The sequence below is a fragment of the Camarhynchus parvulus genome, chromosome 4 (genome assembly GCF_901933205.1).
Source record: "Camarhynchus parvulus chromosome 4, STF_HiC, whole genome shotgun sequence".
In the NCBI taxonomy this organism is placed as follows: domain Eukaryota; kingdom Metazoa; phylum Chordata; class Aves; order Passeriformes; family Thraupidae; genus Camarhynchus; species Camarhynchus parvulus.
The window spans coordinates 40970240-40985046 of NC_044574.1; the positions used below are offsets into that span (position 1 = coordinate 40970240).

The 14807-nt window shown below is 38.0% G+C and overlaps 1 protein-coding gene across 1 annotated transcript in view; it reads right to left on the reverse strand.

Moving 5' to 3' along the window:
- Positions 1-3278: 3278 nt before the first annotated feature.
- The window catches only part of FNIP2 (folliculin interacting protein 2), a 33719-nt gene continuing 22190 nt past the window's right edge, over positions 3279-14807 (reverse strand). Inside the window, exons 15-18 of the mRNA XM_030947139.1 lie at positions 13961-14117; positions 12048-12248; positions 8378-8493; positions 3279-7140 (exon numbers count right to left, since the gene is read on the reverse strand). Coding sequence (XP_030802999.1) covers positions 7062-7140; positions 8378-8493; positions 12048-12248; positions 13961-14117 — 553 coding nt within the window. The 3' untranslated portion in view covers positions 3279-7061. The remainder of the gene's footprint in view (positions 7141-8377; positions 8494-12047; positions 12249-13960; positions 14118-14807) is intronic.

A 14807-nucleotide genomic window follows, 5' to 3' on the forward strand; every position in this document is an offset into this window, starting at 1 on the left:
CCAGCTTGCCTTCATATCAAGAGCATCAGCACTTGCACTTGGGAAGCCACCAGATCTTATTTAATTCAAACATGTAATAATGCACTGCTACTCCTTCGGCCACTCCCAGCAGCCAACAAATTACCTGTGAGACTCAGAATTTATTTAGCAACATTACAAATGGGCTTTGCATCTTTTGCTTGTGGTGTTTACCCACTCCTGAGCAACAGGAGAGGCTACTGCATTCTTGTGGGAAGAAAATGGCACACAGCAAACCAGAGACAGCTGTCTATCTTTGGGGTGCGGCCGTGGCTCGGTGTAACTCAAATGGTTTGAATACCAGAGGCCTGACAACCTCACCTGGAACACTGGTGGCTATGTCCCAGCTGTCCTGGCACAGCTCAGTCCATGGCTTTGGCAATGGCAGCAGGTCAGCATCCAGAGAACCCCGCTCAACAAGCCTTGGAGTTCAGTGACCCTTTCCACATTAGAGACATCAGACTGTGACAGGAGACTGCCAGAAGTACAATTGCAGTAACAAAAGGGCAAATGAAAAAAGTTAGCTTTCTCTCAGAGCTAATTCAGGCATTCCTGACCAACAGGACCACAGTGCAGAACTAGGCTCTCTTCACCCACATGGTGAACAGGCAGCCCAGGAAGCTCTGCTCCCCAAATCAAAAGTTAAGGCATAATTTCTGAATTAAATAAAACTTTTACAGAATTAAAGCACTTGCACTATGACTGCAGTGTCCTTACACAAGTCAGTCCCTTAAAGAGGGCAGGAGAAGCTGAAGGAATGGTTTGGAAATGTGATTTTTAATTTCACATTGCTTTCAGATCAGTTGTGTTTCAAGGTCAAAAAATTACATGTTGTACAGAATGACACAACTAATTCAAGAAAATACATTCCCTTATATTTTTCAAAGCTAAAGTGAACAGTTTTAGATTTGTCCATTTTGAGGCGAATGGGACTTGTGCAGATCTTAAAAGAAAAGTGATGTAATACTGTAGAAAATGAACAATTACAACATCCACATGACACACAGAAAACTCCTCATTCTCATTTTGCCTAGGGAAAAAGAGATGAGGTAGCAAAAGAGAACTAAAATGGTAACATTGCAGACATACTTGAAACAATTTTCTTAGATGCAGGGCTGGAATTCAATCCAACAGAAGGCAAAACATTTTTGTGAGCCGAAGTACCCCAGCCCTTGACACTATGGCACTCTTATCAGAACACACAAACCCATCCTGGGAAGATCCCAAGCAGACCTAAGCATCACTTTATATATCCACACCCATGACCATTTCTCTGTCCATAGGAAAGGGAGCTTTATTCCTTGCTGAGAAACTCAGCTTTATTCCTTGCTGAGAAATTCTGAGTCTTTCCTGGTGGAAGTCTGCTCTCTCTCAAACATCATTTTGTCAGATCACAGTAGAATCTCTTTTGTAGCTCCAAATGGGAAAAAATTCAGTTTATGAGATTATATTTGAGTACTTGACTGTCACTCCTAAGCCCTTCAGCCATGTGTTGACCTTAGGATTTCAAGACAAAGTGCTACTCTACTTGTACTGCTTAAACTGTTTTAGCTTTGGGATTGTGCCAGACAGACAACTGACTGCAACTATTATAAGAGTAATTTTCCAGCATGTGGATTACTAGCATGTGTCCACTTAAGCTAATTTTACATGGGATCAGAAGCCTAACACAGGTCACAGTCTCGTGGTTTGTCACTTGGCTTCGTGTCCTTTATATCCAAAATCCTGCTTTGTATGTTTAGTCCTGATTGACCTCTTCAAAGCTGTAAGTACAGAAAACTAAAGGATATGGTGCACAGATGATCAGCAGAAAGCTTTGCTATATAACTTTTTCAAAAAGAGAGAAAAGTAGGGAGAAAGACTGGCAGAATTTTGGCACAAGACTTAGTTACTTTGGAATATAGTTCATGTTTACTGCTGTAGCCTTGAAACCATTTTTACATATGAGAAGAACTCCTCCATCAGATCTGTGATCTTCCTTGCCACTTACATAAGCAGAAAAACAGTTCAGTTGCTTGTTCACTATAAACATTCATATTATTTCTAGTCACGTCTTCTGAACAAATGATGGAATTTGACTTAGAGTTTGAGGATTTTTCAAATCTAAGTTATTATTTCCCCTTTGCAGCTCTCAGTTCTAAAAGCTCTTTGGCCACCCTCTCAGCCATACCTTGCAAGTATTCATTAATGCAGCTCTCCATCCCTCCCTAGTGCTTGGCTATTTAATGTCTGGCGGCCTCTGCACTTCCCTCTTCTTAATCTGCTACCATCCTGAACATTTGGATTCTGAGAAACTGGCTAAGTGCCCTTTAAAAAGAAATTCAACCAGCTGGTATGAGCAACAGCTTAACTACATTTTTTTCAAGTAGTGAAATCAGAGCAGAGGAGTTTCATGGAGTCTTACAAGACCTGGATGGAAAAACAGGTTGGTGAACTGCACAAATCACTAAGACAGTCCAATGGTTAACAAGTATCAAAGAGATCAGGGACTGGAACAGTCAGGTAACTGGGTTTTCTCCTCACTATCAAGTCCTTGATGCCAAAGTTCCTGGGCTTTTTTCTTACTTCCAATCCTTGTTAGCCTGACCAACAAGCAAACATTTCAGTCTCTAAGTAAGAAATGCTTAGATCCTACAAATCAGACTAACTCAGACCTGCTCAAAGAAGCACAAATACAGCTGATTATCTCATCTCCTTTCTGTTTTTATTTCTAAATAAGGATTTTCCAATAAGCTTCAGAATACTAAATAGAAAGTCAGGTCATGGAAGATCTGAGAGAAATCAAAAACCTGTTTATTTGAAACTAAATCAGACCAAATGCACTAACCATTTCATAATCTAGTAGACATGAGGGGTCACTCACTCCTGTTCAGTTGAGCAATTTTAGAAACTTAATTTATTATCTAACAGCAACACATTTTTCAGCTAGCTCAAATGCTTATGGAAAGAACTGAAGAGAACATACCTGTGAAACCTCTGCACCACCTATTCCAACAGTCACTGTCTTCATTTCCCACTATTTTTTGCCCAAATTTTTCACACTGTAAGAGCTCTTGTTTACCTATAAGTGGGGTAAAACTTCCAAGGATAACCAACCAAGTTCCAAATTTTGAGTAGCTTTCCTGTTAGACACCTCTTATAACAGTTACTTACTTTGCTGAAGGGTTATCTAATAGTCCATGTGCTGTTAGACCTCAGCTCCAACAACAACAGCTATTTCAGAAGCTTTAAAAAGGAAGATACCAAATACCACTTACGTTGATTTCAGAAAGTTTATTGCACCAAATGCCGCAAAGAAATTGACCAAAAAGATAGTGTACATAAACAACTATAAGAAAAAAACCATGTAGTTTGACATTGGTGTTCAGTCATTCCTAAAAAAGCCTATGTTCTCCAAACATGCAATAGCAACACACATTTTTCTACTATGGAAAACTTGCCATGTATGTCAAATTACCTCATTTGACCTCAAATCCCCCACCCTTCCCCCCCAAAAAAAAAAAAAAAAAAAAAAAAAAAAGAAGGAAATTGTCTAGACTAAATTCAGTAGTTCAGACTTGATTTTCATTTGGGTCCTTTTAATTGAAGTAGAAGTTTTCCTTGAAGGGTAAGTGATCATTTTGCATAAACCTTATATACAAGAATTTGATGCATCTGAGAAGAAGTTTTGACTTTAAGAGCAAAGATGCTTATAATATGAAGTCGAGAAAATCAATCTAAAATTCTGGAAGATGCCATCAGAAATGTGAATTACAGAATCAGTGTCTATTAGATTTTTGGGAGCAAAAGAAAGTTGTATAGACTAGTTCAGAGTGTACCTTACTTAAATTAAAATCTTCCAATCTTGGTATTGTTTGGGGTTAAAGAATTAATTTCAATTAAATTCTACAATTTAGCAGTTCATTCCTCCCCTATGTTTAGTCTTGCCTGAAAACAGCATACATTCTTTAAATTTCAGTGTGTAAACTGCATTTATGTGGGATTTAGGAAAGACTGTGCACTCCCACCTAACCAAGAAAGTATGTTTTTAAGTTTACAAAAAACCTACATAATACTGATAAAAACAACTTTGGAATATTTGAAAATTAAGCTACATTATCAATTTTCAACACAGCTGTACATTCATATCACTTTTCATCCTATTAAAATAAAACCAGAAACATGCCCTAAAAATGTCTAAAAAACACATCTGTAAATACTTACTGCCCTGTCATGCCACACCAATTTACATAAACATCAAGATGCTACCAAAAACAAGTTAAAGACTTCGAGTCAAAAAAAAGCCCTAGAAAGTGGAATCCTGTCAACTGAGGTAGTACATTTGGTGGAGGGGAAATATGTAATTAGCTTTCATTAGTCTAAAGCCTTTTAAAGGTAATAAAGAGCTGTCATTTTGAATTTTCTTTCCCCCAAAACTAAAACTGTGAGAATAAAATAGTTCAACGTGTAATTTCTGAAGAGCAGCAAAATGTTAGAGAAAGCAGCAAGATCTATAAAGTTTTAGCCTGGGCTGAAGAAAATTCAAGTGCTTTTGACCATCAGCTCACATGCCACCACAAAGTTAACTGATGTCTTGCCCAAAGCAGATTTTTTTTTTAAACAGTTGATGTGGTAAAACCAGGTCTATTATTGATTATGGTATTAATCTTGAAATCACTGAATGCCTGCAGATCTCTGTCCTCTTTAGTAAACCCTGTGACAACAAAAGCACATCTTTAAGTTAGCATATATTTTTTGAAGAACTGTCAGAGTCTGTTCAGATAAAAACCCAACTTTAAAAGAACTGGACTGACTTTAAATTATGTCAGCTACTATTTAAGAGCGACATGAAATAGAGAAAGTACAAAAGGATTTCTATGTACACTCAGAGAAGCAGTTTCATAGTCTTACGCATGCATACACACATTCTCCATCAAGAGGGTAGTTTAGAAATACGTGACTTGCTCTATGGTTCGCTCCTTGTTTTAACCTTGGGAAACAGAAAGTGGCATCTGCTAAAAGCCATATGCAGAGGTAAATTTACTTTCCAGCAGATAGGATTCACAGACCAAAGATATGAAAAGTTTGCTTAGCTCCAAAGCAGGAGAAAAAAACCTGAACCATAGAAAGATTTTAGCCTTTTTAGGCAGAATACAAGGGAGAAATATGAAAAGCAATAAAAGAAATATTTGGAATGTCAGGTCAGAAAACCAGCATAGAAGGAACAGCTTTAGAAGTGTTGTATCAGAATATTAAGTAACCCTCCACGCGGAAACAACCTCTTTTCACAGTAGGCCAGTCTACCTATTTCTCTCAAAATGCAACACAAGGTTAATAAAACCCCATCACATTTAAACAATTCACAATAAGCACATTTCATTATTTCAAATAATTGAAAGTTTACTGTAGAAAAGTCCAAACATCAAGGTAGTAGGAAATAAAAACACTTTTAATAAAAGTGTGTCCCTTCAGTGTTAAAAATCTGTAACCACCAACAAGGAGAACTCACAACTGGTGAACAGGAGTTTCTTATTAGAATTCACTATTTTCAAGCAATTGTGTTGCTAGAAATTTGCTTGCAAGATGACAGTTTCAGACACCGTATTCACAGTGGCTCACAACAGAACAGTCCAACATTCAGTTTTCCATTTAAGCATGTTTTGATCCTTTGTTCTCTCCTCAGTCTGGTCCATAGTTTCATATCCAGCTTAACAGTGCTTTATGCAAAAAAAGGTATTTTTTACATTCATTTTAATCAACCACGTGAAAACAGTGAAGTACAAAATTTTATTTTGCTTTCTAGAAACACCAAAGGCCAGTATCAACTAGTGGACAAGTAGTTTCTGGTGTCAGAATAGATAACCTAGTAAGGAAAGGCACCTGGATGATAGTTCAAGATTTCTGTAGAATCAAAAAGGGTAATTGCAAACATTCAGAGTAATATCAAATATTGGGGTTTGCCCCCACATTTCATTTTACTTCAAACAACGTTCCTCTTCTATTCCTACTCAGAGTGACAACTCATAGCTGGAAAAAAGTAATACTTTTGACTAAAGGTTTGATGGAGGTTGTTTGATGTCTTGTATTTCCCCAATACGATTGTCTTCAGTTTGTGCCAATTGTTTGGTGTATGTGCACACGGACACATGCTCACAGCACTGGCATCGTTCACAAGTTTTCCAAATTCATACTCCTTGGAGATAGCAATACTTGATGACACCAAGACAAGTTTAGTTCCCAGGACCACAGTCATACAGCAAATCAACAGTTACTGAAGTTGCATCAGCAACAAATGTAAACTTGTAGCAGAAGTTCCATAAGGCTTTCCCACAAAATCCCTCTCTCCAAAGTCCATTCCATTCCACTTGTAGCCATGGGCCCATTTGAATGCCTCCTCATTAAAACAGAAGCAGCCACAGCTCTCAACCTCTTGTCCTTAAATGGAAAAGTCACATCAACCTCATGCACACCTCAATTCCCACATGATATCTGGCTGCTGAATCCAAGTTGCTTGTTCTGAGCCCATCACTTCTACTATACAAAACCACATGTATGCTCTGCAAGAAAATCATGTCCCACCGAATACACTTTTGTATAGGAATGCTATATACAGAGTTAACAGCTACTCCTCCTCCTCCTCCCCAGCAAAGAGACATACACCACACCACACTCACAAGCATAGTATTACGAAATCCATTCTAATCCACTTGTTCTTTTAACTGGTACTTCATGGTTTTGAGCAGCGTTTTGGATGGCAGCACCCAGTCTGCCACATAGTGTTAACTTTTGTCCTTTGAATAAAAATAAAATGCAAGGATGCAGTCTCTTGATTTAAGTCATAAGTGAGATTGTAAGAAAAACCTGAATGCCTTTTGTGTTATGTAAACTGAAGTCCTCCGATAAAACATCCGGTTGAAATCAGAATCAGAAGGTGGCAGAATGTACAGTCATCACCTGCTTTCCTCAGTGCTCCCCTTTACCAGTGTTTGGCACCTCTGTTCTTCATTCAACATTCCCATTTTCATAACTGTACTTTAAGGGAATGACTATCCTGAGAATTTAATTTATAAGAGTATTTGAGCAACATATGGGGAATGAGTACTTGCTATAGCAGCCAACAAAGGCAAGTCATTGGATTCAATCCTAGAAATTAAAAAAAAAAGAGACAGCCTTTAAAATAATATACAGTCACTTTCACAAGAGAAATACAAGATGATACTTTTCATCCACTTTAAAGAAACTGGAAGTGTCTTGCTATTACTAAGTTCCTAGTTTAATTATTATTTACTGTCAATAATCATGTACTTCCAGTAAAGGTAGGTAAATAATGCTGAAAACCAAGAAGTATGTTAGCACTTAAATCAAAAGATAGCAAGCAGTATTACATTCTGTGCTATATAATCTTTTGTGGTTTAAATAAAAGATCTTTTATGTATTTGCTAAACCCTAAGTCTCAGCTTGTAGTCTTACTACTGAGTAGGCACCAATAAGCCCAGTTTAACAAAGTAGTAAATATCAGCTTATGGAAGATTATGCACTTCAGGTTTTGAATACAACTCAGTTTGCTCCATAGTAGCACTTTCTTACCAAAGATGACCAAAAGCTAAAATTATTACTTATTATGCAATAACAGTTCAAGGAATGTCTCTCAAGTACAATGGTCAGTTTCCAACTATTTCCAAATGTGAAGCTGCTCAGAGGCCAGGATGTATGTACATATTTATATATATTTAACACGTACACACACACTGAGAAAAGTGCTTATTTCACTGTTTCACTATTTACAGCTGCATTTCTGAGTATGAAATCTTGAACAGTCTGGAAAAAAGTTAGATTTAATCTACAGTGTTAAAAAACATCTTGAGAAAGCGTATTTACCTCTTCCCCCTTTTCTGCTGTCAGCAGGCAGCTCCCTAGAGGTTATATGCCAATCAAGTACTATTATTAGAAGACAGCTGCTGAACAGGACACCTGTTTATTTTTCTACACCTGATCTTTGAGACCCTCTTGTCCTTTAAGTACAAATCCACCCTTTTCATTCCAAAAATTCCGAAGTATTTGTTGGGATGAAGTTCTCAGTAAGGAGATCACAACAGAAGAGTGTGTATGAATGCTTGGATAACTTCCTAATGACCAAAATCTAAACTCTCTTAAATCTGAAAATTTTAAAATTACAAGTATTTTGTTTTTGCTGTATAAATGTCTCCTCCTGATTTTGAGATAGCTCAGTAGAGCCATTTTTGCAACTTATTAGGCACATGAAAGAGGAGTGTTAAACATGAAGCAAATCCTCATGAGAACAAGCTGTCAACACTCAGATGAAAAGGAAACAAAGCCCCTGCTTTTGCCATTGCTTAAGACTGATACCTGCAATACTCACCCCAATACAATTCCTAGTTCTTTTACATGCACTCTTGTATGTCCTCGCAGATATTCTGAAAGCATTTTGCTTTTGAGATACATCTCTTGCAGTCTATCCTCAAGATGCATTATGCACTGTAAACACAGACCACAAAGCTCAGAACACCTTTTGCAATCACATGCAAATATTACAGAAATGTAAGCACAATTGCTTTACCTTCTACCTCAGAAGATAAACTAAGCCTCCACTCCAAAATCTAGAAGAGGCAATTGGATTTATTACAATTGTGCTATAAACATATAGAAGTTACAGTACCCCTCATAGAGGAAGCCCCTCATAGAACTGGGGTATTCCAGCTCTCCTGGGCAGTAAGTTTGTTGCACAAACTGCACCTCTATTTCCACTCATGTCACTGCATTTCTGCCAACTTAAGCAGTTTTAATGAGGTTCAAAACAACTCAAGATACCCTACTAAGAATTAAGGCAGTATTCTTGGATCAAGATGTCTTTGTTATAAGTCAGTACTATTTTTCTGAAAGACCTGGTTTAGACAACAGTTTCTAAAATGATCATTCTAGCTGTAAGGCTCTAGTGCCATTCAAGAAACTAAGACTCAAGACGTGGAAGACACCAGTACCTTATTGGTAACAGAATTATCACTCTTTTGCTGACTGCTTTCTGTAGCAACTAAGTTACAAATCCATTTTAGGCATTTGTTTTCATAATTCCTAAGTACTTCTAGTTTAAAATTGCTTAAACATTTGATGCTGATTGCCAAAAGGTAATAGTTCAAGTTGAAACATCAGTTTAATCATTCCACTTTTGTTCCAGCAGTGGAATGCTAAAAATGCATATTATTTTTAAATACAGTCATGTGATTCATGGCAATTTCTCATATACCAACTACAAGAGAGCAGATGAACCTTGGCTTCAAGGAGAGAGAGGGGCTATTCTGGCAAGACAAGGTCAGCAGGCAGCATGTCTTCACAAGCTGAGTAGGTAGGAAGTCTTATCAGGTATTTTGTTGTAGGACAAAGCTACATTCAATTTGATATATTCCTTCTTTTCACAGGGATGACCACTTCAAAAAAGTTAAATTAGGTCAGCTCTCTGAAATCAGGAGATGAAAGCAGGAAGCACATACAGAACCTCACATTATCAAACATATAATCATCCAGCAGGCACAGACAGCAACTAGAAACAGTAGCAGCAAATAGCTTCAGGCCATCATCCCATGTGCTGGAGCTGAATGAAAACCCTAAATATTAGAAGTGAGACCTGGTGAGACCAGTTTTGTTAATTAAGAAACTAATGAGAAACAAAAGACTCAGGCTTGTATGTAGCCTAAGATGTATTTTGCTGATCATCTGAAGCATGATGATGTTTAATTATTCTTTCAATGAGCTAATATCGAGTCTTAATAATGGAAAATAAACAGGCATTTTAAAAAATGCTGCTTTCACAGTAGTAGAGTAAAATCACTGCCACCAATGGAAGAAAGGCAGAAGGTTTTTGACAATAGTTTGATCAATTAGCTTCAAGCAAATTTTCACTCAAGTCATTATAATCATAACACTTCTGATTCTGGCCAAAAGGGAAGCAAGCACTCTTATCTTTTCCATTACAGGTAACCCTCATGCAAAAAGCCTATGAGCACTTTCTCAGTGGTTATGGGGGGCATGCAGCTGATTCACAAAGTAGCAGTTCAATCGGTTTCAATTCCAGTATTTGTGTTAAGGATTATGGTTTGTTTTTTTTTTTAAGTTACGAAGGAGCAAGTAAGGAAGAATCCCACATTATTCCAAAAGAAGAGTTGTTTACATCATATGATCTATTCCTTCTGAACACCAGCAAAGAATCAAAAGATGTTTCTGCCCAAAGGCTTGGTATATTAACCCATCTTGTTCAGTGTCCACAAGTATTTTTCTTTTCTTTTTTTTTTTTATTAGCTTCCGCTGCAGTTTTTCTCATTGACCAAATGGAAAAAAAGTCAAGTAACTTCTAAAAATAGAAGAGTAGCTTAAATTGAGCTTAAAGGTGCAGGTAAAACTTTTGACATATTGCTGAAATGCAGCAGTTGCAACCAGCACTTTCCTCTCACCAGGGCATACTGCAAAGCTCTCTGCAGCAAAACTATCAATCTGAAGTGGTACAAAAAAGACATCACCACTTTCCTTTCATCTGGTCTCAAATTGGGTTGTTTCTTGTTGGTACCACAAAACCCCAAAAATACTTACTCATCTGAACAGTAACTTCATGTAAAGAGATATGCACTCCTAAAGCAAATTTCAAACATACTGCACTCTGGTCAACTCTGATTGATATGAGTACATCAATACATATGTTTCTATCCAAATTTAAATCAACAGAAATACTACTACTACTCCTAGAGCTTAGGAATACTTAGCTTCCATGCACTGATGTTGTTTTAGCAGAGTTGCAAAATCTCCTGACAGAAGGATCAAAGTATTTCTAACACAAATGATGAAAAATTTACAAACAACTAGCACTGTCACTTCACAGTTCCTTTTTGTAAGAAAAAGGAAACAAAAACCCCTGAAAATCATTCTGCCTCCAGACACCTCCCAAACCACACAACCCATATAGAAACTGCACATATAAATCCCAAGGAAACACTGGAAAGAACACTTCAGTTGTAAAATCAACTACTCAGTTTAAAAAGGCCAAGTTTTAAGGTGTGACTGTACTAGTGTTAAGATACAATTTCAACCACAGTTGTGTATTTTTCAATGCCCAGAAGAATTCAGAGAAAACACTCAAAAATGTACCCACATATCTTGCCTAGCATTTGACTTGAAGAACTTAGTGTAATCAATACCACCAATTTAACCCAAAACAGTGCCAACTAATACCATTTAGAGCTGTTAGTGTCTAGCTCTATCTTCCTCTTCCATCTGCTGGCACAGTCATTACATGGGATTCCTAGAGAATTTCTCAAAGCTATCTGCTGAAGGACAAATCAATTCTGTTTATTAGAAAAGGGGTGACTACTGAAAATCCCCTCCATCTCCCCTCACCAATAATCATGTGCTAAAAATTGAATTATAGTTATTGCAGTCAGACTTGGGGGTAATTTTGTTGTAATCAGCAAAACCAGCATTACTGATTTGCTCTGATGAACTCCACTACAAATGAGGACAGGAAAGGATGCTGTGGCACAGGGAGTAGGCAACATGACAAAGTTGAATAGAAACTCCAAGAATAGGAAGCTGTTTGCCAGAATCAACTTGGTTCCCACTGGTATCCATTATTCCCTGCTGCAACCCATCCATTCCCAGGTGTCTCATCCCATCAATCCTATGGAGCCATCTGCAAAGCTACCCCAGAGAGCACTGGCTAAAATATGTATAAAGCAGAAGGGTCAAGTAAACAAACAGACTCAGCTAGCTGGAGGGGAGAGACAAGAGGCATCCACTGCACAGGGTTGAACAGAAACCCCAAGAATAGGAAGCTGTTTGCCAGAACCAACTCGGTTCCCACTGGTATCCATTACTGGACTGTAGCCATTACTAGACTGTAGCATGGATTCTTTTCAACATGTTGTAACAGCTCTGCATTATATCAGGCTTTAGTTCATTGATATTGCAACACAGTTACAGAACTCTATGCTTGCTATCTGAGTTAAGCAATTTCCATTAGCTTCAGCCTTCAATAAAGAAATACTTACAAAGTCAGCTGGGACGTTCAGTTTGTAAAGCTGTAAAATAGACTGCAACAGACTGGATACTTGACTTGAAACCAGAACATCCTTGCCTAACTTCACACTGTCCATCATCTTCCTCTGGCTTGTAGCTACTTGTACATTCCATTTATCTGTGTCCGCAATAATGCAGACGGCTTCTGCTATGGGCTCATCTAGGACTGGATGCTGCAACAGAAACAAAATACAATTATGTGATACTTTCATACACATTTCCACAGCTCAGTTTGAGGTTCTACTTTTACACACTGATGTAGCAAATAAGGAAGTGATTCAATGCATGTTTTTGTCCATTAGGGGACCAAAGGCATCTCAAAAAATGACAAGGAAGACAGCGACAAGATTTACATTCAGCAGCACTGCATCTGCCAATTTGATTGAGACATTAATTTTCATTAGTGCCTCAAAGTCACTACTCCATTTTATTTTTCTTCATGTATTCCCCCGACCCTGAAGAGATTAGTTTCTTTCAAAATGAAGAGTGTAATAATTACACTGATCCAGTATGGTGAAAGTACATTCAATGCTTCAGAGATATGGGAGGGAATTTACTATGCACAACCAAGAAGGGTATAACAGAAAAGCTAGGGTTGGACGGGACCTCTGGAGATCCTCTAATCCAAATCCTTGCCAAGGCAGTGTCCCCTAGAGCAGGTGACACAGGAACAAGTCCAGGTGGGTTTTGAATGTCTCTTGAGAGGGAGACTCCACAACCTCCCTGAGCAGCTGGTTCCAGTGCTCTGCCACCCTCAACATAAAGGAGTTCATCCTCAGAAGCTGAGGTGGAACTTCTTGTGTTTTAGTTTATGGCCATTGCTCCTTGTCCTGTTGCTGAGCACCACTCTGTTGACACCTGCCTTTAGGATATTAATATGCACCAATGAGATCCCCTCTCAGACTAGTCTCCTCTGAGAAGAGAGATGTTCCAGATCCCTATTGATCTTTGGGGCTCTCCACTGGACTCTCTCCTCATCCTTCTTGATCTGTGGAGCCCAGGAATGGACACAGCACTCCAGACGTGACCTCACTAGGGCTGAGTAGAGGGGCAGGTTCACCTCCCTTCACCTGCTAGAATGCTCTTGCTATGCACCCCAGGAGAGCACTGGCTCCCCAAGCAGCAAGAGCTGTGCAAGCTCGTGGCCCACTTGTCATCCACCAAAGAACAGCCACACTATCACAACAGACCAATCTGATGTTTCTTAGGAACAGACAGACACACATATCACTGCTCTGGATAGTACATGCAGTCATACCAGCAGAATCATTCTTAATTGCTACAGAGAGAAGCTGCTGACAATTACTAGATAAGCATTTTAAATTGCATACTGAGGTCACACAGTTATTCCAGTGAAAGCTTAGTTATAAATTTTATAATGTAGGAGTACTTACAGTGGAGAAAGAACACAGCAAATTTCTTATCTATATACAAATATCTTCTGTAGTCAGTCATTTCTGCTACAGACCAGCATCATACAGGCCTCAGCATGACTTTACCTCACATGCAACACATGCCACTAAGTGGCAAAATAAGATGTTTCAACTTGCATATATTTTTTCTGAAATGCAGGTAATTTTGTCTGCTATTACGATGGAAAAGAGAAGCAGCTCAAGGGTTCTTTTCCTTGTTTGTAACTTGAAATTGCAAACAATCTTCCTTGTGTTAATCTTGGAAGAGAAGCCTTAAAAGTAATAAAGGAAAGCACATGATTGTTGCATGAACAGGCATTGCATATAGTAAATTAAGGGCTTACATCTTTAAAAAAGGCAGACATGGCAGTTGTGGCTGTTCAGAACAGGTAAGTAAAAAAGTCACCTACTGAAATAACCTACTTCTGTAGATTTCAGTAATATCACAACTCTGATTCAGCACTTTAACTCACATGCATTGCATGAAGTAGATCGGCTAGTAGACACTGCTTGAGTTTTTCATCATTATTTATTCCATGCAGCACTAGATCGGGTATATATGTATGACAGTAACCACCCAGAAGTGATCTTCCAAAGTTTTTCACACATTGACTACTGATGGTATTTGACCTGAAATACAGAATTACAAAGCAGGTAAGACTCTTGCTTGACAGCCTGCATTCAGATTTTACATGAATGCAAAGTCATGGCTCCTTCTACTGCAAATAATAATCAACAGTTGTACTACAAGTACACATAAATGTTCACACCAGTAAACATCTACAGCTGCTCTTTGAAACAAGAATTTTAAAAGCTAAATTTTAACAGCATATTGATTTCTTCAAACTTGTACATAAGCAAATTTATGTGCAATGGAGTTTGTGGGATGTATGGGCTCCATGTTCTGCTGGTTACAGTTTTGCTAAATTTGAGTTTTCTTCAATTCTCATTCTTAAGGTCAGTCTAGAGACTGACCTTAAGCACCATCCAACTCCATATGTACCTGGAATGCTCAAAAATTTTCAAACAGCATGCCCATCTTTATTCCAAATCTGTATTTCACTTAAGAATTATGTCAAATCTAAACAGTCTTTTTAAGCAAAGTTTTGTTTGTCCTCAGATGTTCTATCTACGTGTCTACACTAAATGTTTCAGTCAGCTTATATAAAAAGTTTGATCACCTTTTTTAGGCATTTGAAATATACCTTTGTCATAAATCTTCATTAAATCTGCTCTGTCTGTTTCCTTTTTGCCAAATCTTGAATTCTAACTACATCACTGTCTGCTACTGATTTGCTTGCAAGGAACTTAGTCAGGTTC